General features: G+C 40.9%; 1 protein-coding gene across 6 annotated transcripts in view; it reads right to left on the bottom strand.

Annotated features, from left to right (window-relative positions):
* LOC139570633 (LIM domain-binding protein 1-like) overlaps positions 1 to 26,094 on the bottom strand; it is a 60,077-nt gene that overhangs the window by 7,285 nt on the left and 26,698 nt on the right. For 5 of the 6 annotated variants that reach the window (XM_071392667.1, XM_071392668.1, XM_071392669.1 and 2 more), the window contains 4 exons: positions 3,803 to 3,908; positions 3,646 to 3,690; positions 3,443 to 3,518; positions 3,224 to 3,326 (listed from right to left, as the gene is read on the bottom strand). In XM_071392667.1, coding sequence (XP_071248768.1) covers positions 3,224 to 3,326; positions 3,443 to 3,518; positions 3,646 to 3,690; positions 3,803 to 3,908 — 330 coding nt within the window. Of the gene's footprint in view, positions 1 to 3,223; positions 3,327 to 3,442; positions 3,519 to 3,645; positions 3,691 to 3,802; positions 3,909 to 24,495; positions 24,834 to 26,094 lie in introns of those variants that run through there. The other variant, XM_071392671.1, reaches the window with a different exon arrangement.

Below are 26,094 nucleotides of genomic sequence, written 5' to 3'. Positions count from 1 at the left end.
AACATTTCATTGAAACACTGTAGAATCCCATTCATTCCTATGGAAGACTGATCCTACTGGGGAGTGCCAGTATGGCCGACAGGTGGCTTCAAAGCCTCTCAAAAGCCAATACATAGCATCAGCAATCCAAGGTTTATATATATCATTCGGTGAAACTATAATTTGGAATTGGCTTTAGAAACGAGGAAAACCTTACTCTTTTAGCACATAATATTATTATAAGTATTAGGACCTTGTGCCGCAGATAAGGTCTTTTCAGAAGGAGGAACCACACCGACTTGGATGAGAGAGCCTATTGCAAAGTGAAATCAACAATATTCGACAGAATATATGACCAAAAGTATGTGGACACCTGCTCGTCAAACATCTCATTCCAAAATCATGGGCATTACTATGGAGTTAGTCCCCACTTTGCTGGGAAGGCTTTCCACTAGATGTCGGAACATTTCTGCGGGGAGTTGCTTCCATTCAGCCACAAACAGTGATGTTGGGTGATTAGGCCTGGCTCGCAGTTGGTGTTCCAATTCATCCCAAAGGTGTTCAATGGGGTTGAGGTCAGGGCTCTGTGCAGGCCAGTCAAGTTCTTCCACACCAATCTCGACAAACCTTTTCTTTACGGACCTCGTTTTGGGCACGGGGGTATTGTCATGCTGAAACAGGAAAGGGCCTTCCCCAAACTGTTACAACAAAATTGCACAGAATCGTCTAGAATATCATTGTTTGCTGTAGCGTTAAGCTTTCCCTTCACTGGAACTAAGGGGCCTAGCTCATACCATGAAAAACAGCCCCACACCATTATTCCTCATCCACCAAACTTTACAGTTGGCACTATGCACTCGTGCAGGTAGCGTTCTCCTGGCAGCCGCAAAACCCATATTCGTCCGTCGTACTGCCAGATGGTGAAGCGTGATTCATCACTCCAGAGAACGCGTTTCCACTGCTCCAGAGTCCAATGGCGGCGAGCTTTACACCACTCCAGCCGACACTTGGCATTGTGCATGGTGATCTTAGGCTTGTGTGTCGCTGCTCGGCCATGGAAACCCATTTCATTAAGCTCCCAACGAACAGTTCTTGTGCAGATGTTGCTTCCAGAGGCAGTTTGTAGTGAGTGTTGCAACCGAGGACATATGATTTTTACGCGCTGTGTGCTTCAGCACTGAGCAATCCAGTTCTGTGAGCTTGTGTGGCTTACCACTTCGCGGCTGAGCTGTTGTTGCGCCTACACGTTTTCACTTCACAATAACAGCACTTACAGTTGAACGGGGAAGCTCTAGCAGGGCAGAAATTTGACTAACTGACTTGTTGGCAATGTGGCATCCTATGACGGTGCCAGGTTGAAAGTCACTGAGCTCTTCAGTTAGGCCATTCTACTGCCAATGTTTGTCTATGGAAATTGCATGGCTGTGTGCTCAATTTTATACACCTGTCAGCAACAAGTGTGGCTGAAATAGACGAATCCACTAATTTGAAGGGGTGTCCACATACTTTTGTATATATATAGTGTATTAGGAATTTTATCATTCCTCCTCCTCAGACCTCACCCCTCCCCTAGTCAAGTATCAGCCCTGCACTAGTTCAGCATCACCCCACCTTCTCAATCCTCACCCCTGCATTGGTCAGGTATAATCCTGCCTCATCGCTCTCATCTGTGCATCAGTCAGTTCTCACCCTTGCATTACACCACATTCTTTCTTTTTAAATTACAATGACCATGACTATTGGCCGAAATACATGTACACTTAAAGAGCCAGCTAGGAATGATCATTTATCCTCATGGTGATATATTAATTTCAAAAGGTACTAGCAAGAATAGTTTAGGGAAATTATATACGTTTACATACACAAACTAGAGAACTTCACTTGCTTGCTAGCTAGCTATGCTCTTATTTACATAGCTAGCCCCTAAACTAGATTGGGTAGGTCTAGTTACATAGCAGGATCAGTTAGTAATACCCAATTCATTTGCTTACATTTAGGAAATATGTTTGAAATGGGCATGAAATTCTTTAATTGATTAAACAAACCCATGTTATTTAGCTGTATTAAGCTATGGTGGTGTACCAGAATTCTAAGACTGTAATAGGTTGTGTTTACATAGTCCCTCAAGGAATTATGTTTCAATGGCCACGCACCTCTACTGGGGTAGGGGTGTAAAGATCCCTCAATCTGCCGTTGGCGCCCGTACAAATTAGCCTCAAGGTTGCCTTGTTAAATCTTCTTCATTCTCTTCAATTAAATACCATGACTGTTTTCTCATTAGCTGGGAATGTTTGAAATGTCCAATACAACATACATTGGTGATATTGTTATACTTTAAGACAGACTGGTAGAATAGCTTGCATAGCTAAACATTAGCATTCACTGGTTGAAGTAACTTAAGAGTAATGGGAGTTGATTGGTGACTGACATTAATATATATATATATATAATTCACAACATTTGGACGGGAGTTATAATACAAAATAATGTAAACTCTGTCTTATTGCTTGAATTCAGGAGGCATGACTGAATGGTGAAAGATTGCTTCCGTACCACATTTCAATTTTCCCATGTGGACCTATGCAGCCACTGGAGTGCCTACGACATCCATAGCTAGTAACTTTGTAATGGAAATCAATTTAATCATAGCAAATTATGGTATTTCTTAATTGCAGCTACATTTTCCAAATATTATACCTCCATGTGTTGTCAGCTCTTAGCATGTTTTTTTGGCCAATGTAAAAGCTCATTGTGAATAAATGAGTGCAAGGGTGAGAAGGAGAAGTGAGTCTTGACTAATGCATGGGTAAGGAAGATTGAGGAGAAGGAGTGACACTTGACGAGTGCAGGGTTGATACTTGACAGGGGGAGGGGTGAAGAATGAGAGTTCCTAATATGTATTCTATACACCTGTGTACCATACTAATCCCAGCAGTCGCATGTCAGTGCGATTATGGCTGAGAAGAATATCCTGCTGTAGCCTATTAAAGAAATACTTTATTCTGGAGATAGTGACTTTATTCTCCAAATATTATATATTTTATAATATAATATTTAGACTTTTTTTCCCAAATATGATTTTCCACACAAAATCCCCTCACCAATCACCATTCATAGATTATTTCCCTCTTCACTTGGCCCTAATACTCTTGTGCAAAATAAAGATTGTAACCATAATGTGTAACAGGGTGAAATCTATACGATCCCATTTTAAAGCCTCCCTGAAAGTCTAAGTGTGTCTTACTGTATCGTTTGGGCCCGTCCTCCAGACAAAAGGTGATGGTCAGCATGGCATCATCTTCAAAGAACTCTGTGGTGAAGGCATCCCACCAGAGATTGTCACAGTCCTACAACACACAATAAATTAATAAATCTGCCATCACAAGTTGTCAGAGTCTTACAAGAGCACAGTAAGACTGACAACCGGAATAATTGAGTTTGTGTGTGTGTGTTGGGCTTTCACCTCTGTCCAGTTCTGTAGCCGCTTGTTGAGCTCAAATATCCTGTAGTCTGTCTGGTTGCCGTATGGTGTAGGTCTCCTGCAAAAGGACAGAGCAGGGTCAGTACATAACTTTATTTTCCGGTTGAAAGTTTTGCCCCAACACTTTTTGGAGGCCTGAGGGGTGAGGGTTGAATCTGTTATGGATGCTCAGTCGGTGTACTCACCCCATGCCAGGCTCTAGGTATGAAGGGGGGTACATTGGTGTTGGCCTGCAGAGACAGACAGGCGAGAGTCAAAATGTATTATAATAATTATATAGGTATTAATAGCACCAACCTACAGTACTAACAGTATGAGCTAAGTGGAAGGTGTGTGTCTTACCCCACATCTCTGTCCAGCATGGTGCCGGGGTGGAAGGGGGGGAAGGCACTGCCGTTAGGGCCGGGCTCCTTGGGGGAGTACAGCTTGAACGACTTAGATGAACAGCCTGGAGAGAGAGACAGAGAGGAAAAGGGAGATTGAGCGACGTGGTGCTCTGTACACAGCCCGCAGCAACAACAAAATCAACCAATGAATTGTAGCCTCGCACCAACACGCCCCACGATTCAGCCATAAGATAAGACTGCTAAACAGTTACATTGCATTGACCCTATGTTGCACTGAATATACATACACACACACACCCGTTCATGAGTTCGGGGTCACTTAGAAATGTCCTTGTTCTTGAAAGAAAAGCACATTTTTTGTCCATTAAAACAACATCAAATGGATCAGAATACATTGTAGACATTGTTAATGTTGTAAATGACTATTATATCTGAAAATGGCTGATTCTTTTATGGAATATCTACATCGGCCCATTATCAGCAACCATTATTTTTGTGTTCCAATGGCACGTTGTGTTACCTAATCCAAGTTTATAATTTTAAAAGGCTAATTGATCATTAGAAAACCATTTTGCAATTGAGCAAGAGGACAAGTAATGAAAATAATTTTGAAATTGAGCAAGAGGACTAGTGTCTAGTAAGAGAAACAGACACCGCACAAGTCCTCAACTGGCAGCTTCAATAAATAGCACCCGCAAAACACCAGTCTCAACATCAGATGCTGGCCTTCTTGGCAGAGTTGCAAAGAAAAGGCCATATCTCAGACTGGCCAATAAAAATAAAAGCTCACAGACCCTGGACAGAGGAACTCTGTCTAGAAGGCCAGCATCCCGGAGTCGCCTCTTCACTGTTGACGTTGAGACAGGTGTTTTGCGGGTACTATTTAATGAAGCTGCCAGTTGATGACTTGTGAGGTGTCTGTTTCTCAAACTAGAAACTGTACTTGTCCTCTTGCTCAGTTGTGTACCAGGGCCTCCCCCTCTTTCTATTCTGGTTAGGGCCAGTTTGCGCTGTTCTGTTAACTTCTTATGGCTGAAGGGGCAGTATTGAGTAGCTTGGATGAAAGGTGCACAGAGGTGCCCAGAGTAAACGGCCTGCTCCTCAGTCATAGTTGCTAATATATGCATAGTATTATTAGTATTGGATAGAAAACACTCTGACGTTTCTAAAACTGTTTGAATTATGTCTGTGAGTATAACAGAACTCATATGGCAGGCAAAAACCTGAGAAGTTCCACTTCCTGTTTGGATATTTTCTGGGGGTGCTAGATTTTCAACCAAGCTCTCATTGAAAATACAGAGAGATATGGATGGGTTTTCACTTCCTACGGCTTCCACTAGATGTCAACAGTCAATAGAACTTTGTCTGATGACTCTAATGTGAATGGGGGCCGAAGGAGACAGGAATGAGTAATCACTTCCATGAGGTGCCCACGCATTGAACTGGCGCGTTCATGTGAGAGGGAGCTCCGTTCCATCGGTCAATTGAAGTCGATGTAATTCTCCGGTTGGAACGTTATTCAAGATGTATGTTAACAACATTCTAAAGATTGATTCAGTACATCGTTTGACATGTTTCTACTGACTGTAACGGAACTTTTGGACATTTCGTCATGTTATAGTGGACGCGCTTTGAGACTTTGGTTAGGGCATTTGGTAAACAATTCGAAAGTAGCTAATTGGACATAAATAACGGACATTATCGAACAAATCAAGCATTTATTGTGGACCTGGGATTCCTAGGACTGCATTCTGATGAAGTTCATCAAAGGTAAGGAAACATTTATCATGTATTTTCTGGTTTCTGTTGAGTCCAACATGGCAGCTAATTTGGCTATTGTTCTGAGCTCCGTCTCAGATTATTGCATGGTTTATTTTTCCGTAAAGTTTTTTTTAAATCTGACACAGCGGTTGCATTAAGGAGAGGTATATCTATAATTCCATGTGTATAACTTGTATTATCATCTACATTTATGATGAGTATTTCTGTTGAAACGATGTGGCTATGCAAAATCACTTGATGTTTTTGCAACTAGTGATTCTAACGCGCCAATGTAAACTCAGATTTTTTTATATAAATATAAACTTTATCAAATAAAACATGCATGTATTGTGTAACATGAAGTCCTATGAGTGTCATCTGATGAAGATAATCAAAGGTTAGTGATTAATTTTATCTCTATTTCTGGTTTTTGTGAAAGCTATATTTCGCTGGAAAAATGGCTGTGCTTATTGTGGTTTTGTGGTGACCTAACATAATCGTTTGTAGTGCTTTCGCTGAAAAGCATATTTGAAATCGGACACTTTGGTGGGATTAACAACAAGATTACCTTTAAAATGATATAAAACACATGAATGTCTGAGGAATTTTAATTATGAGATTTCTGTTGTTTGAATTTGGCGCCCTGCACTTTCACTGTCATATCGATCCCGGTAGCGGGATTGCAGCCATAAGAAGTTTTAAGGGAGTAGTACAAGATCTTCAGTTTCTTGGCAATTTCTCGCATGGAATAGCTTTCATTTCTCAGAACAAGAATAGACTAACGAGTTTCAGAAGAAAGTTGTTTGTTTCTGGCAATTTTGAGCCTGTAATTGAACCCACAAATGCTGATGCTCCAGATACTCAACTAGTCTAAAGAAGGCCAGTTGTATTGCTTCTGTAAATCAGAACCACAGCATTCAGCTGTGCTAACATGATTGCAAAATTAGCCTTTTAAAATTATAAACTTGGATTAGCTAACAACGTGCCATTGGAAAACAGGACTGATGGTTGCTGATAATGGGCCTTTGTAGATATTCGTTTATTTTTATTTTTTATAAAGCTGCCGTTTCCAGCTACAATAGTCATTTACAACATGTCTACACTTTATTTCTGATCAATTTGATGTTATTTTAATGGAAAAAATGTGCTTTTCTTGCAAAAACAAGGACATTTCTAAGTGACCCCAAACTTTTGACCGGTAGTAATATATATATATATATATACACACACACATACATACAGTCGTGGCCAAAAGTTGAGAATGACGCAAATATTAATTTTCACAAAGTTTGCTGCTTCAGTTTCACAAAGTTTGCTGCTTCTTTAGATATTTGTCAGATGTTACTATGGAATACTGAAGTATAATTACAAGCATTTCAAAAGTGTCAAAGGCTTTTATTGACAATTACATGATGTTGATGCAAAGAGTCAATATTTGCAGTGTTGACCCTTCTTTATCAAGACCTCTGCAATCCGCCCTGGCATGCTGTCATTTAACTTCTGGGCCACATCCTGACTGATGGCAGCCCATTCTTGCACAATCAATGCTTGGAGTTTGTCAGAATTTGTGGGTTTTTGTTTGTCCACCCGCCTCTTGAGGATTGACCACAAGTTCTCAATGGGATTAACTTCCTGACGCAAGGGGTCAGCTTTATTTTTATTTTTTTTTATTTTTAATAACGTTCCCACGGTAAACAGACTATTTCTCAGGTCCAGATCGTAGAATATGCATATAATTTACAGATTAGGATAGAAAACACTCCAAAGTTTCCAAAACTGTCAAAGTATTGTCTGAGTATAACAAAACTGATTCTGCAGGAGAAAACCTGAGAAAATACAACCCGGAAGTGATTTATTATTATTATTATTTTTTTTATCTGTGTTTCCTGGCCAGTCTTTCTTCCATTTAAAGGGGTATCAACCAGATTCCTTTTCCAATTGCTTCCTCAGGCTGTGACCAGGCTTTTATTTTGAAAAATGAACGAGATTTTTCAAAAGTAGTCAGGTGTCCTCTGAATAGTTCCTGCACGTGATAGGGGAGCTCTCCATTTTCCCTTTCTCTCTTATTGAATAGGTTACGGTCCGGTTGAAATATTATCTATTATGTTTGTTAAAAACAACCTGAGGATTGATTATAAAAAACATTTGACATGTTTCTACGACCATTACGGATACTTTTTGGAATTTGTCGAACGGAACGAGGCTATAGTTTTCTGAACATAACGCGCAACCCAAATGGCGTTTTTTGTTATAAAAGTAATATTCATAGAACAAAAATAACATTTGTTGTGTAATTGGGAGTCTCGTGAGTGCAAACATCCGAAGATTATCAAAGGTAAGCGATTCATTTTATTGCTTTTCTGACTTTCGTGACCAAGCTAATATAAGGCTAACTGTTCTAGCATTGATTGATACACTCACAAAAGCTTAGATTGCTTTCGTTGCAAAGCATATTTTCAAAATCTGACACGATAGGTGGATTAACAAGCTAAGCTGTGTTTTGGTATATTTCACTTGTGATTGCATGATTATAAATATTTTTAGTAATATTTTTGTATCTGATACGTTTGGGAATTTTCTTCTGCCTTTCAGCACCGGAACGAGGCTGTAGTTTTCTGAACATAACGCGCAACCCAAATGGCGTTTTCTGCTATAAAAGTAATATTTATCGAACAAAAATAACATTTATTGTGTAACTAGGAGTCTCGTGAGTGCAAACACCTGAAGATTATCAAAGGTAAGCAATTAATTTTATTGCTTTTCTGACTTTCGTGACCATGCTAATTTGGGGCTAGCTGTTCTAGCATTGATTGATACACTCACAAAAGCTTGGATTTCTTTCTCTGTAAAGCATATTTTCAAAATCTGACACGATAGGTGGATTAACAACAAGCTAAGCTGTGTTTTGGTATATTTCACTTGTGATTGCATGATTATAAATATTTTTTGTAATATTTTTGAATTTGGCGCCCTGCAATTCAGCGGTTGTTTAGGGAAATGATCCCGCTAAAGGGATCTGTGCGCAAAGAGGTTAAGGTCTGGGGAGTTTCCTGGCCATGGACCCAAAATATCGATGTTCTGTTCCCCGAGCTACTTAGTAATCACTTTTGCCTTATGGCAAAGTGCTCCATCATGCTGGAAAAGGCTGATGTCAGCTGGTCCTTTTGTGGCAGGGCTGAAATGCAGTGGAAATGTTTTTGGGGGATTCAGTTCATTTGCATGGCAAAGAGGGACTTTGCAATTTATTGCAATTCATCTGATGACTCTTCATAACATTCTGGAGTATATGCAAATTGCCATCATACAAACTGAGGCAGCAGACTTTGTGAACATTTATATTTGTGTCATTCTCAAAACTTGGCCACGACTGTACACAAACTTTCAGTCATCTGCCGCTGCTACTCCGTTCCTTATTCTTACTCTTATTATCATCTATTCTGCTTAGGGTTGAACGGCGGGACCCTGATATTTACTATACCAAAACCACTCCCTTTTCCCAGGATAAATAAATTATTTATATGAACAGCATGATGTGAAATGGAACTGTTAAATTATATGTGATGTCTAAATCTGGCTACTGTACTGCCTTCTCTCTGCATGATTAATCAAAGCTCAGGGTGGTGACATACAGCCCATCTCAGTACGGAGTGCAGTTCAAAATGCATGTAGACCTATCATGGTAACTTTTTTTCTTATGACAGGATGGCCCTACATTTGCTGCAGCATAGCCTATTCTACATTAATATAAGGACCGAACGCGTGTGTAATTTACACATCTCCATCTGGCTTTCATGGGTCACCTTAATTGTAAAGATTTTATTTTATTGCAGCTGCCGTTTTAAAAACAGCCTATCACTCAAATAATCTTTACATTAAATCAGTGCACACGCAATCATTCTCTCAATTCTATTCAAATTGCATCCGAAATAGACAATCCTGTTCAAGATTGATTAAGGCATATAGATACGATGTCCTAGCCTACCGCTTTCTGGTAATACATTCAATGCAGTATAAGCCTTATATTTTGCTAATGGGAGATGGGTTATTAGCTTAAACTTAGCCTCCGTCTCTTGCGCAATATGCATGCACCTGTCCTCCGCTTGCCTCTCTCCAACCCTTCTGTAGTCTCCACATTCTGTATACTCCCCTTGTCCTAAGTGTAAAAAATGACCCGCTTTCACTAAACCTCTAAAAATTTAATTTTAAACCTCAAATCTATCTTGCGTGAAGAAACAACCTGTCATTCATCGCAAACTGTGTGAATATCTGGGTTTTCCCTCTTTACAATGCAGAAAGACTGCATTTAAATCAGTGTACAAGACAAATATTTATTACAACACACCCGTCATAATTGTTTTCTTTACTAAAGTAGAGGTTTATTATTACTTCTAAAATGGACTGCATAGGTGTAAACAATTTTTTTAGCACGAGATAGCACTTGTATGGCCTAAGAAAGTAGCAGAAATGTGGAGAAAGTTTTGAATGCATTTTATTGAAGGGAAACAAGTCTTGCATTTTTTTGGCAACAGTGATATATTCTTAAATACCGTACAATGATGACTTCAACTACAAAATACTAGTCTTCTCCGATTTTTTAAACCATTGCCCCCACCCACAAGGTGTATAAACAACAAATAAGAATAAAATAAGATCGATACAAAACAAAAACGTGACCATAAAGCAATCAACTCTAATTAGCACATGTAGTACAGTATGCAAGTGTGTGCGCATGGACTTTGCAGATGAATCTCTCATGTGCAGCACATAGTATTTGTTTAACAGTCCCCCTTGGGGGGGGCATCTCCTCCTCTTCCCTGCCCCAGCCTCAGGTGGATCAGGACAAGATTCAACCCCCTGAACAGCTTTCACAAGAGCTGCAGACGCTGCTGTGCGGGGAAGGCGCAGCCTTCTTTGAATGTGTGGGTTTACAAGTGACTTTCCCAGCTGCTCCAGGAACACCCTCTTGTTCCACTTATCAGGCATCCAGGTAGGGTTGATCTTGTTCCATATCACGAAGGCATTGTTATGAGTACACATCAATGATGTTATGGAAGACGACCAGGGGCCAGCGGACAGTCATCCCCCTCTGCAGCTGTAAGTTCCAATCACCTTGTCCAGGTTGTCCACGCTTCCTTTGTTGTGGTTGTAGTCCAGGATGATGGCTTCCTTCCTGTCCTCACAATCACTGATCTCAGCCATTTTGTGCAGTGTGCTCAGATGGACCACATTCGTATTCCTCTTTGGGGGTAAAAAACTACTGGTGGTGATGGCAAACTTTGATGAGAAGGCCTCTCTCCCCATATTGCGAGTAGTACTGAGGGGAGCTCAGGCTTGTTCTTTCTAACTGTGCCAACCATGGCGATCTTCCTCTTCAGCAGCTGCTGGCTGAGTTCATAAGAGGTGAAGAAATTGGCACACATGACATTGTGCCCCCTCAGTCCATCTGTCACATCAAAGCACAACCCGCATCCCCTGGTTCTTCTCCAGGCCTCCACTGGTCGGCTTCCCTGTGTAGACTTGCATCTTCCAAGTGTAGCTGGATTGTGCGTCACAGGCCACCCATATATTGATGCCATACTTTGCTGGCCATATATTTCCGGAAAGGACAGCGACCTTTTGAAAAAAGACATTACTCAATTATATTACAGCAATACGAAACAGTGAAAAATATCTTATATTACAGATATTATTAATTTTTTACCTTTGAATGGAACCAGTTGCTCATCCACTGTTACTTCAGGTCCAGGGTTGTAGAGGTATGGCAGAGGCTCCACCCACTTCTCCCAGACCTCTCTTATGGCCGCTAGTTTGTCTCTCACATCTTGCAGGTCTTGACTCGCGGTAATCAAATCATAGCATTCTTGAAAAAGTGATAGACTTTGTGGCATCGTGGCATGGAAAAATCGCCCTTCCACTCTCTGCATCCCAGAGACTACATGTAGCCTCGCCTCATTGTTCTCTTGTTCCTCCTGGACATCTAAAAAAAAATCTATACTACGACCTGCAGGGCACTGAAACGTGCACTCACAGCTTCAGCAAAGAGGGAACTGGGGGGACTCATCTGCAGCACTTCATCTGCAGCCTGGCTGCATTCCCCATTAATAAACAATGCTTTCAATAAATGTTTATTTTGTCTTGATTTTTTTTACATTTTGTCTGTGAACTTGAGTCATGTGTGGGGTTGTGGAGGGGAGATGCTGCACATAGACAAAACTAAAACGTAATTATGCGAGTTCAATCAGTAGCACACAATCTCAATTTCTCAGTGTGTGTGTGTGTGGTGTATAAATGATTTTAACTGCCCGGTCAAAAATGCCCCTAAAACAATCTTTGTACCCTGGTGGTGTACAGCTTTCATGGAAATATGAACAAAGGCGATGTTTCACTTTTTCTAATGGTGGGGGCCACTCTAGGAAAAGTCATCATATTTCAAATTGAAAAAATATAATTTAGGGGATTCTCTCCACAGTTAAACATAGTGGCGGGTCATTTTTTACCCTTAACTTCTTATGGCTGCAGGGGCAGTATTGAGTAGCTTGGATGAAAGGTGCACAGAGGTGCCCAGAGTAAACGGCCTGCTCCTCGGTCATAGTTGCTAATATATGCATATTATTATTAGTATTGGATAGAAAACACTCAAAGTTTCTAAAACTGTTTGAATTATGTCTGTGAGTATAACAGAACTCATATGGCAGGCAAAAACCTGAGAAGTTCCACTTCCTGTTTGGATTTTTTCTGGGGCTGCTAGATTTTCAACCAAGCTCCCATTGAAATTACAGCGAGATATGGATGAGTTCTCACTTCCTACGGCTTCCACTAGATGTCAACAGTCAATAGAACTTTGTCTGATGACTCTAATGTGAAGGGGGGCCGAAGGAGACAGGAATGATTCACCACTGCCATGAGGTGACCACGCATTGAACACGCGCGTTCACGTGAGAGGCAGCTCCGTTCCATCGCTCAACTGAAGTCAATGTAATTCTCCGGTTGGAACGTTATTCAAGATGTATGTTAACAACATTCTTAAGATTGATTCAATAAATCGTTTGACATGTTTCTACTGACTGTTACGGAACTTTTGGACATTTCGTCACGTTATAGTGGACGCGCTTTGTGACTTTGGAATTGCTAACCAAACTAGCTAATTGGACATAAACAACGGACATTATCGAACAAATCAAGCATTTATTGTGGGCCTGGGATTCCTAGGACTGCATTCTGATGAAGTTCATCAAAGGTAAGGAAACATTTATCATGTATTTTCTGGTTTCTGTTGACTCCAACATGGCGGCTAATTTGGCTATTGTTCTGAGCTCCGTCTCAGATTATTGCATGGTTTATTTTTCAATCAAGTTTTTTTGAAATCTGACACAGCGGTTGCATTAAGAAGAGGTATATCTATAATTCCATGTGTATAACTTGTATTATCTACATTTATGATGAGTATTTCTGTTGAAACGACGTGGCTATGCAAAATCACTTGATGTTTTTGGAACTAGTGAATGTAACGCGCCAACGTAAACTCAGATTTTTTAATATAAATATGAACTTTACCAAACAAAACACACATGTATTGTGTAACATGAAGTCCTATGAGTGTCATCTGATGAAGATCATCAAAGGTTAGTGATTAATTTTATCTCTATTGCTGCTTTTTGTGACTGCTGTCTTTAGAACCTTGTTTCAGGCTTCTACTATGAAGGGGGACGAATAAGAGCTGTTTGACTAAGAGATCTGGCAGAATGCCATGAGCTAAGTCATGCGCCCGTGAGAGCGAGCTGCGTTCCTTTTCATTTCTAAAGACAAAGGAATTGTCAGTTTGAAACATTATTGAAGATTAATGATATAAACATCCTAAAAATTGGTTCTATACATCGTTTGACATGTTTCTACGAACTGTAGTATAACTTTTTTGACTTTGTCTGGACTAAGTGCCTGCGCCTCATGAATTTTGATTTGTGAACTAAACGCGCAAACAAAAAGGAGGTATTTGGACATAAATTATGGACATTATCGAACAAAACAAACATTTATTGTGGAACTAGGATTCCTGGGAGTGCATTCCGATGAAGATCAAAGGTAAGCAAACATTTATAATGCTATTTTTGACTTCTGTTGACGCCACAACATGGCGGGTATCTGTATCTGTATGGCTTGTTTTGGTGTCTGAGCGCTGCATGGTGTGCTTTTTCCGTAAAGCTTTTTTGAAATCTGACACAGCGGTTGCATTAAGGAGAAGTATATCTTTAATTCCATGTATAACACATTTATCAACATTTCTGTAAATTGATGTGGCTCTCTGCAAAATCACCGGATGTTTTGGAAGCAAAACATTACTGAACATAAAGCGCCAATGTAAACAGATTTTTGGATATAAATATGAACAAAACATACATGTATTGTGTAACATGAAGTCCTATGAGTGTCATCTGATGAATATCAAAGGTTAGTGATTCATTTTCTCTATTTCTGCTTTTTGTGACTCTCTTTGGCTGGAAAAATGGCTGTGTTGTTCTGTGACTAGGTGCTGACCTCACATAATCGCATGGTATGCTTTCATCGTAAAGCCTTTTTGATATCGGACACTGTGGTGGGATTAACAACAAGTTTATCTTTAAAATGGTGTATAGTACTTGTATGTTTGAGGAATTTTAATTATGAGATTTGTTTGAATTTGGCACCCTGTACTTTCACTTAACGGGATTTCATCTGTAAGAAGTTAAGCCATTTCGTAACGTATTCCGCTCACGCAGCACATAAACTGGTCTTCAGTTTCAAACCATTACTGAGCCGTGTAGCCACTGCTCCACGCTGTCTGGTAGCTTTAAACCATTTAACACACCAATAGCAACCCGACAATGTACTGGTCTCATGTTAATTCTTCAGCGAGTCCTTTTAAGCACTCACCTTGGAGGGCGGTTCCATCACGTTTCCACAATGTCTGTGCTCACATGTGTGGTTACTAACTGGATAAAACTTTACATGAAAAACAATTCTCTAAAAATCACATTTAATCGTCACACAGTTTCATATTTAATCCTATAAGTTCCACAACAGTTAGATGTTGTAGGAGTAATTGATACATATGTAGGTAGATATCACACTATTAAACAATAGACAGGTGTACATTAGAAAATAGGCGAAGAAGGCAGACGTGAGTGCATTTGCCATTCTGGTAAATACAGGAAACCAAAGATTAGCAGATGGCCAAAGTCATACGTGCTTTAAAGTGCATGTATGGAAAAAGCAGGACACCATTATGAAGATAAAATTGACAGGAACGGCCATAAGTGCTTAGGGTAAAGGCCATAAGTGCTTAGGGCAAGATAGACATATATAAATTTTAGGGGACAAGGGGGTCCTGCCTCCATTATAATCTAATCAAGAGCGGATACAGGCGTTATTGGGCGTAGACAAGCAGCAAGCCTGAAATGAAGGATAATGGTGGCAGATGACCATAGGAGAAGTAATTTAATTAATGTATGTAATGATCTAATGTGTGTGGATGTGTATAAAGAGAGAGCGAGTGCTCTGGGAAGGTGTGGGATCCGCGGATCGTTCCGGCTTGTGATACATTGTATTAAAAAGTCTATTTGATTTCACAAGTTCTTACGAGTGTTATATTTCTGAGACGATTTTCCACGACAATGTAAATCTGATAACTGGGACGTATACATTTGTAGAGTTACCGTTATTTGGTTATACCATCCTTAATGATAACACAAAACTGATTTAACATGATTATTGTTCAGATCCCCACATTAGAAATATTGTTTCAATGTCCAACCTTTTGATGTTAAAGCTTTGGGGCAGTCTCTCTACACACAAAGGATTTTTGACTTCTTCATATTGCAGTTCAGATAGACTTTATGACTGGTCGTTAAAGTCACAGGACCAGCCCACTCTCCCCTTCCTCTCTGGTGGGAGAGGGGGGGGCTCTCTTTGATCCTCACCCAGGAGGGAGGAATATCCAACCTTAATTCTGATGCCTAGTCACTTTACCCTGCCTTTATGTACATATCTACCTCAAACGCCTCGCACCCCTGCACATTGAAATGGTACTGGTACTCCCTGTATATAGCTTCATTCTTCAAATCAAACCTTAAAATCGGTCACATACACATGGTTAGCAGATGTTATTGCGAGTGTAGCGAAATGCTTGCACTTCTAGTTCTGACAGTGCAGCAATTTCTAACATGTAATCTAACAATTACACAACAACTACCTAATACACACAAATCTAAGTAAAGGAATAACAATATATACACTACTGTTCAAAAGTTTGGGGTCACTTAGAAATGGCCTTGTCTTTTTTAAATAAAAGAACATTTTTGCCCATTAAAATAACATCAAATTGATCAGAAATACAGCGTAAACATTGTAAATGTTGTAAATGACTATTGTTGCTGGAAACGGCTGATTTATGTAATATCTACATAGGCGTACAGAGGCCCATTATCAACCATCATCACTCCTGTGTTCCAATGGCACATTGTGTTAGCTAATCCAAGTTGATCATTTTAAAAGGCAATTATGTTAGCACAGCTGAAAATTGTTGTCCTGATTAAAGAAGCAATAAAACTGGCCTTCTTTAGACTATTGTATTTCTGATCAATTTGATGTAATTAAAAAAAAGACAAACATTTGCTTTTCTTTCAAAACAAGGACTTTTCTAAGTGACCCCAAACTTTTGAACGGTAGTGTACATATAAATATATGAATGAGCAATGACAGAGTGGCATAGGCAGATGCAATAGATGGTGTAAAATACAGTATATACATGAGATTAATAATGTTTCCAGATCTTGCATTACTCAAGTGGCATTATTAAAGTGACTAGTGATCCATTTATTAAAGTGGCCAATGAATTCAAGTGTGTATGTAGGCAGCAGCCTCTCTATACTAGTGATGGCTATTTAACAGTCTGATGGCCTTGAGCTAAAAGCTGTTTTTCAGTCTCTCAGTCCCCGCTTTGATGCACCTGTACTGACTTCGCCATTCTGGATGGTAGCGGGGTGAACAGGCAGTGGCTCAGGTGGTTGTTGTCCTTGATCTCTTTGGCCTTCCTGTCTGTGTGGGTGGACCATTTAAGTTTGTCCGTGATTGGTAAGCCGAGGAATGGGAGAAAAAATAATAGTAACTTTCCACCTTTTCCACTGCTGTCCCAATTACACAGGGTGGGGTTGAGACACAGGGCCTCTAGCTGATGAGCTTGGAGGGTACTATGGTGTTGAATGCTGAGCTATAGTCAATTAACAGCATTCCTCTTGTCCAGGTGGGATAGGGCAGTGTGCAGTGTGCTGAAATTGCATCTTCTGTGGACCTATTGGGGCGGTAAGCAAATTGAAGTGAGTCTAGGGGGACAAGTAAGGTGGAGGTGATATGATCCTTGACTAGCCTCTCAAGGCACTTCATGATGACAGAAGTGAGTGCTACGGGGCGATAGTCATTTAGTTCAGTTACCTTTGCCTTCTTGGGTACAGGAACAATGGTGGCCATCTTGACGCATGTGGGGACAACAGACTGGGATAGGAAGAGATTGAATATGTCCGTAAACACACCAGCCAGCTGGTCTGCGCATGCTCTGAGGACGCAGCTTGAGATGCCATCTAGGCCGGCAACCTTTAAAAATGTCTTACTCACGTCGGACACGGAGGAGAGCCAGCCCACAGTCCTTGGTAGCGGGCCGCGTCAGTGGCACTGTATTATCCTCAAAGCGGGCAAAGAACATGTTTAGTTTGTTTGGAAGCAAGACGGTGTCCGTGACGTGGCTGGTTTTCTTTTTGTAGTCCATGACTGTCTGTGGACCCTGACACATACGTCTCATCTGACCAGAGTACCGTCTTCCATATGTTTGGGGAGTCTCCCACATGCCTTTTGGCGAACACCAAACGTGTTTGCTTATTTTTCAGTTTGGGCCGCCTGGCTCGTTGCGAACTTATTTGCCAGAATTCTACGGAATTATGACATAACATTGAAGGTTGTGCAATGTAACAGCAATATTTTGACTTATGGATGCCAACCGTTAGATAAAATACGGAACGGTTCCGTATTTCACTGAAAGAATAAACGTTTTGTTTTCGAAATGATAGTTTCCGGATTTGACCATATTAATGACCTACGGCTCGTATTTCTGTGTGTTATATTATAACTAAGTCTATGATTTGATAGAGCAGTCTGAATGAGCGGTGGTAGGCAGCAGCAGGCTCGTAAGCATTCATTCAAACAGCACTTTACTGCATTTGCCAGCAGCTCTTCGCAATGCTTCAAGCATTGCACTGTTTATGACTTCAAGCCCATCAACTCCGGAGATTAAGCTGGTAATACTAAAGTACCTATCCAATAGTCAAAGGTATATGAAATACAAATGGTAGAGAGAGAAATAGTCCTAATAATAACTACAACCTAAAACTTATTTCCTGGGAATATTATAGACTCATGTTAAAAGGAACCACCAGCTTTCATATGTTCTCATGTTCTGAGCAAGGAACTTAAACATGAGCTTTTTTACATGGCACATATTGCACTTTTACTTTCTTCTCCAACACAGTGTTTTTGCATTATTTCAACCAAAATGAACATGTTTCATTATTTATTTGAGACTAAATTGATTTTATTGATGTATTATATTAAGTTAAAATAAGTGTTCATTCAGTATTGTTGTAATTGTCATTATTACAAATAAATAAAAATTGGCCGATTAAATCGGTATCGGCTTTTTTGGTGCTCCAATAATCGGTATCGGCGTTAAAATCATAATCGTTCGACCTCTAATTTCAATAGGTTTCTTCCTATGGAGGATTGACAGTATAATTTAAAACATATTCCCATTCAAGTCAACATTCTCTGATATGCCAACCTCCAACCACCTTTGTGGTACCATTTTAAAGTCAAAATGTAATTTGTATTCCCATTTTAGCACATTTATCAGCCAAAACATAACACCCACCACCCTGTATTCAAGAACATGTTGTGTCTCAACCAATGGTAGGCACAACACAAAAACCTCAAATGATGTAAAATAGTGTCTAAGCTAAAACATATGCAAATATGGAGACAGAAGGAAAAAAATGACGCGTTTTTAGATAAACGTAAATTAAAGTAAAAATTTTACATCAAGATATTATAAAACAGTTTGACAACCCTGTTTGTAAGCTTTTTAATTAGATAAACCGTTGATTTTTTCCAGTGAATAAGAGATGGATGTCTCATGGTATGGTATGCAAAATAGGTACATTTTGACCACCTTTCTTAAATTGTTTTGACCTTCACTTTCTGAGCACTTCTACAATGGGCAAATATGTATAGAAGTTCTTTCAAATAAAAATGGGGTGTTCTCAAAAAGAGATTGAATTAAAATGGTTTTACCCTATAGCAATGCAGCATGCCAGTCCAACAGAATATAATGGATGTGAAGTCTGATCCACACACCCTACTTTGGGATCAGTCCTAGTTCTAATAATTGGACGAGGGGGGGTCCTTGTCTATATGACAGGTGGCAATGGATGACATTGGTTCCCCAACTTCCAGAGGTCTGGGGCAGCAGCATTAGAGCTGACTCTATTTAGACGACTGGTTGATTGTTTGGTCGATAGGCTGTTGGTCAACCAAGATTTCTTCAGTCGAGCAGTCACAAATATATATATATTTTTTTTTTTTCATGGTGCACATGTGGTACTGGAATTGTAAATTATTATAAAAGAATAATGATGCAACACTAATGCGCTTTCTCCCACAATGGATAACAGTCTGTCTGCGGTTCTGAAACGTAATCTGCATTGCGCAGTTGAATTGGCACTTTTCTCTATAAGTTTCTATGTGCATAATAGCGTAGTTAAACAGCATATTGGTGTTGGGAACCATGCTGCGGAGGCAGCAGCGGAGTAGGGAGACGAGGAAACAGCCATTGCCTTAATTGTCTAAGAAAATTGAGAGGAAACCCCAACTTAATAAGGTCTATAAAACAACGAGCCCGGCTTTATAAATCATCCATATACGCTGAGTATATCAAACATTAGGAGTACCTTCCTAATATTGAGTTGCACCCCCCTTTTTGACCACAGAAGAGCCTCAATTCGTCGGGGCATGGACTTCACAAAGTGTGGAACGCTGGCACATGTTGACTGCAATGCTACCCAGAGTTGTGTAAAGTTGTCTGGATGTCCTTTGGGTGGTGGACCATTCTCAATACACACGGGAAACTGTTGTGTGAAAAACCCAGAAGCATTGCAGTTCTTGACACAACCCGGTGCGCCTGGCACCTACTAACATACTCCATTCCAAGGCACTTAAATATATTGTCTTGTCCATTCACCCTCAATGGCACACATACACGATTCATGTCCCCAGCACAAGGTGCACCTGTGTAATGATCGTGCTGTTTAATCAGCTTCTTGATATTCTACACCCGTCAGGTGGATGGATTATCTTGGCAAAGGAAAAATGCTCACTAACAGGGATGTAAACAAATTTGTGCAAAGAATGAGAGGAAGTAGATTTGTGCGCATAAAAACTGCCATTTTTTACTTCAGCTCGTGAAACCAACACTTAACCTGTTGCGTTTATATTTTTGTTCAGTGTAGTTGATTTTATTCAAAACAAGGTGTCTATAAATGGAAAAATGCAGTTAAAAATTGACCAATTGACTGGTCGAAAGAACAGACAACTCTTCTTACTACCAAGATTTTTTCTTTCTTTCTGGGGACAGCCCTAAGCAGCATAGCGTCAAATCAAATAAAGTATTATTGGTCGCGTACACCTATTTTGCAGATGTTATTGCGGGTGTAGCTAAATGCTTATGTTCCTAGCTCCAATAGTGCAGTAATACCTAACAAGTAGGGATGCACAATATATTGGTGAACATTTGGCCGATATAAGCTAAAAATGGCAACATCGGTATCGGCCCGATGTCTAATTTAACGCCGATGATAAAAAACCTACCGTACATACCTATATAACGTAGGTACAGGACGTAATGACGCCATGTAAAATGTTGCACAGCATTCTTAGCCTAGCCCACAATGTCTGATGTGTGGATCGAGCTGTCAACCAGTCGAGCAGTCATTTGAAAGAGTAAGAACATTTCAGCGAGACAACGCGAAATCCATTAAAGCCAAGATAATGAAATTCATTGCCCTTGACAACCAACTGTTCTCTGGCGTGAGTGATGTTGGCCTTTGCCGACTGGTCGAGCATCGGTACACACTACCAAGAGATCTATTTTTCAGATGTTGCCCTACCGGAGTTACACAGTAATAGCGTCAATGCTATTAGCTTCACGACATACATACTATGAAACACCATTTTGGTATTTTGCGTGTCAAAAAAGATACAGCAGCACTGTCAAAGTTACTCAAAAAAAGTCTGCAACAAGCAAACACCGGTGATGAACGATGTGTTTACAATACCGCGTTGATAATAAAGCATAATTTATTCGACTGCAACTTCTGGGGTAGCTAGCTTTAGCTTGGTACGTAGTTAGCACCAACACAACCAGCCTGAAAACAATGACCAGTAGAAACTGCAGTCATTTTCATTATTCTTAGCAATGATTTCAAATCAAATCAAAGTTTATTTGTCACGTGCGCCGAATACAACAGGTACCTTACAGTGAAATGCTTACTTACAGGCTCTAACCAATAGTGCAAAAAGGTATTAGGTGAACAATAGGTAGGTAAAGAAATAAAAACAACAGTAAAAAGACTGGCTATATACAGTAACGAGGCAATAAAAGTAGCGAGGCTACATACAGACACCGGTTAGTCAGGCTGATTGAGGTAGTATGTACATGTAGATATGGTTAAAGTGACTATGCATATATGATGAACAGAGAGTAGCAGTAGCGTAAAAGAGGGGTTGGCGTGTGGTGGGAAACAATGCAGATCGCCAGGTTAGCTAATGTGCGGGAGCACTGGTTGGTCGGCCCAATTGAGGTAGTACGTACATGAGTGTATAGTTATAGTGACTATGCATATGATAAACAGAGAGTAGTAGCAGTGTAAAAAGACTGGTTGGGGCGTGGGTTGGGGGGAGCACACAATGGAAATAGCCAATTTTCCAGGTAGCCATTTGATTACCTGTTCAGGAATCTTATGGCTTGGGGGTAAAAACTGTTGAGAAGCCTTTTTGTCCTAGACTTGGCACTCCGGTACCACTGGTCATGCGGTAGTAGAGAGAACAGTCTATGACTAGGGTGGCTGGGGTCTTTTAGGGCCTTCCTCTGACACCGCCTGGTGTAGAGGTCCTGGATGGCAGGCAGCTTAGTCCCAGTGATGTACTGGGCCGTACTCACTACCCTTTGTAGTGCCTTGCAGACAGAGGCCGAGCAATTGCCGTACCAGGCAGTGATGCAACCAGTCAGGATGCTCTCGATGTTGCAGCTGTAGAACCTTTTGAGGACCTCAGGACCCATGCCAAATCTTTTTAGTTTCCTGAGGGGGGACAGGCTTTGTCGTACCCTCTTCACAACTGTCTTGGTGTGTTTGGACCATTCTAGTTTGTTGTTGATGTGGACACCAAGGAACTTGAAGCTCTCAACCTGCTCCACTACAGCCCCGCCGATGAGAATGGGGGCGTGCTCGGTCCTCCTTTTCCTGTAGCCCACAATCATCTCCTTAGTCTTGGTTACGTTGAGGGATAGGTTGTTATTCTGGCACCACCCGGCCAGGTCTCTGACCTCCTCCCTATAGGCCTTCTTGTCGTTGATCAGGCCTACCACTGTTGTGTCGTCTGCAAACTTGATAGTGTTGGAGTCGTGCCTGGCCATGCAGTCGTGGGTGAACAGGGAGTACAGGGGGGGATTGAGCACGCACCCCTGGGGAGCTCCAGTGTTGAGGATCAGTGTGGCAGATGTATTAGCTAGGTTGCTTGTTGTTCACCTATTAAAATTGAACTTCAGGTCATGAAAATAAATAGCTAGCCAGCTACTCAACCCTGTTGCCCAAAGCTAATGTTATAAGCAGCCAGCTAGCTTCATCTGGCTAGTGAGGCTCGACCGGACCGGGTTATGTGTTGGGAAGCTAGCCACAATAAGGATTAGGCACTATAGTGGAATTTGCGGTTGCCTTCAAATTAAAAGTATGTCATTGACAGCAATGCAAATGAATACAAATAGTAGAATTATGCCATACTTTTATTTTGAAGGCTAACCGCAAAGTCCACTATTGTGGCTAATCTTATAAATTAGGGTTATTTTAGATGACACCAAGCTACATACAGTTGAATTCGTAAGTTTACATACACCTTAGCCAAATACATTTAAACTCAGTTTTTCACAATTCCTGACATTTAATCCTAGTAAACAATCCCTAGTAAACAATAGAGCCTGGATTTGAACCAGGGACTGTAGTGGAGCCTCTTGCGCTGAGATGCAGTGCCTTAGACCGCTGCATCCATGTGTGTGTAAACTATTTAACTGTACTAGAATTCTTAAGATTATCTGTATTGTTTTATTTGGCAAGGAAAATATCAGATATCGGCCAAAAATGTCATATCGGTGCATCACTCCAAACAATACATGCAAATCCCCCAAAAAGTAAGAAAGGAACTAGGAAATATCAAAATATTAGAAAGAGCAATGTCAGAGTCCGGAATATATATGTAAATGATGGTGTGTGTATATACATTATGGACAGTACATGAATAGAAAAGGTGTACAGCAGTGGTTATATGGGATGAGCTTCGACTAGAAAACAGTAAGTAAGCAATTCACTGTAAGGTTGTATTCGGCGCATGTGACAAATAAAATTTGATTTGAGTATATACGTATGAAGTGTGTAAAACTCAAAACACTCTCCGTCTGATGGCCCATATATAGAAGGGGTGACAGACCTCTCCCCTCTTCTCCAGATGGTAGCCTGTATACAGGTGTGTGTATGCCATTTTGGAGTGGGGTGAAGTTGCCACTACTGATCTAAGGTCTGCTTTGAATGTTCCCTTCAATGGGATTTGGGGAGGATGAGCAGATCCTATATCTGTTACGTTGGGCCTACATGACAATTTCCCTAGCCCTACAGATATGATTGGAGATGGTGCTTTTCCACTGAGATTTAACCCCACACTAGTGGGTCGCTGGTGTTTTTTAAACGAACGCTCAAGTGTAATTATGTTTCCATCAGGAATGTGACACCACATACTTTTTGTTCTGTAAGGTGTTAAAGTTAACATGTAGCCATTGTTATGTAAATGCAGGCTAAAAAGTAACGTTACCCAGAACCGGGGCTTGGCCCCAAGTCTGGGAAGGTCCGCCGGAGCCATGCATGGCCCAGTCAGACACAGGTGACGGCCCGCGTAGAGATCGAAACAGAAAAGTCTGAGCCTTTTGAGTAAAACCTCATTGGCAATACACCATCCATGTTTTGCTATGGAATACGGTGGCACACTACAGAATATAAAACCACCATGGTTAGAACGATAATTTAATCCCCTAAAATCGTCCATTGATTTGAGGGTTAAAAAATAAACAGAATGGCAGCATAATTATATCGTTAGCATAAAAGACAATGGAATTCACAGAGCTGAGAACCTATAGCAGACAACTACATGGTGAATTCCTCATTCATTGTCTTGATTAATACTAAAGAATGAGATCAGCTGAACAAAAGGTTTGACTGATGCTGATGACAAGCTAGCTACAACAGCAGCAAGATTGTCTTGACCAGTGTGGCAGTGAATAGCTAACTGGCGTTAGCCAATGCTAAACTAGCTAGTGTGGCAGTGAATAGCTAACTAGCGTTAGCCAATGCTAAACTAGCTAGTGTGGCAGTGAATAGCTAACTGGGATTCGCCAATGCTAAGCAAGCTAGCTATAACGTTAGTTAGCTGCACGGACCACACTTGAAATGTGCCTTATAATATGATTTCTACTTAGATTGTAACAAGGCACGTTAGTAACTGGTATAGTTAATTGCTAACTTTAATCCACCATACCTGCACAGAATGATTCACCGAAACGCGGTGTTCTTTCCAACAGTAACAGCACTGCTCGGTGTTAGCAGGCTAGCTTGGATGCTAGCCGTCCCAATTTGGAGCACCTTTCAGCGTAGTCGTTATTTCCGTTTTCCTCTCCGAAACAAAACGAAAAGCAAAACAAAAGTTAAAGCGAATGAGTACGTCCTCGGTCTCGTTATTTTTGCACTTACAAAGTCGCGTTTTTTTAAGCAACCCAGATGTTGAAAAGTGGGGATCTAGCCAGCTAGATACGGAGCCAAACCCTTTGTTCCTAACCAGACGCGAACAATGGCCCCCGTCTCTGCTCTTACGTCTCTCCTCCCTGCTTGCGTAAACATTCCCCCTGCAGAATGGGCTCCCCCAAACGTGTTTAATCGAAACGTAATCCGCCTTTACAACACCCTCCCCTCCTATTCACAAACTAATAGCTATCTAGTAAAGCTCTTTACATTTGTTATGAATTGTAGGTGTATTAAAATAAATAATACATTCAGTATCTAGCTAGCCTTTTAAAAACAATCACATTCACTGCCTCTCATTCATTCAGTACTAGCTTACAAAATGAATGCAGAGAAAAAGTTTGAGTGTAGCACCTTATCACACACTGACTGATCAAAGAAGTTCAACTCATAAATATGCATCTAATAAATTGGGTAATTGGTCAACATTGGTGATACCTTTAGGACAAAACACTAGAGGCCTGACACTACAGCTCTGAGTGATGAGCTGATAACACCTCAGATAGTGCTGGAGTTCAAACCAAATATAATCAAATTTTATTTGTCACATGCGCCGTGTAGACCTTACAGTGAAATTCTTACTTACAAGCCCTTAACAAACAATGCAGTTTAAAGAAAATACCCCCCCCCCAAAAAAAAAAAAGTGAGATAAGAATAACAAATAATTAAAGAGCAGCAGTAAATAACAAAAGCGGGGGGTACCGAAACAGAGTCACTGTGTGTGTGCGTGGGGGGGGGGGGATATAAATAGTCTGGGTAGCCATTTGATTTGCTGTTCAGGAGTCTTATGGCTTGGGGGTAGAAGCTGTTTAGAAGCCTCTTGGACCTAGACTTGGTGCTCCGGTACCGCTTGCCGTGCAGTAGCAGAGAGAACAGCCTATGACTAGGGTGGCTGGAGGCTTTGACAATTTTTAGGGCCTTCCTCTGACACCGCCTGGTATAGAGGTCTAGGATGGCAGGAAGCTTGGCCCCGGTGATGTACTGGGCCATACGCACTACCCTCTGTAAGTGCCTTGTGGTCGGAGGCCGAACAGTTGCCATACCAGGCAGTGGTGCAACCCATCAGGATGCTCTCGATGGTGCAGCTGTAAAATCATTTGAGGATCTGAGGACCCATGCCAAATCTTTTCAGTCTCCTGAGGGGGAATAGGTGTTGTCGTGCCCTCTTCACGACTGTCTTGGTGTGCTTGGACCAGGTTAGTTTGTTGGTGATGTGGACACCAAGGAACTTGAAGCTCTCAACCTGCTCCACTACAGCCCCGTCGATGAGAATTGCGGCGTGCTCGGACCTCCTTTTCCTATAGTCCACAGTCATCTCCTTTGTCTTGATCATGTTGAG

Source organism: Salvelinus alpinus, chromosome 3, assembly GCF_045679555.1.
Source record: "Salvelinus alpinus chromosome 3, SLU_Salpinus.1, whole genome shotgun sequence".
NCBI lineage: Eukaryota > Metazoa > Chordata > Actinopteri > Salmoniformes > Salmonidae > Salvelinus > Salvelinus alpinus.
This window is presented reverse-complemented; position numbering and strand designations above follow the sequence as displayed.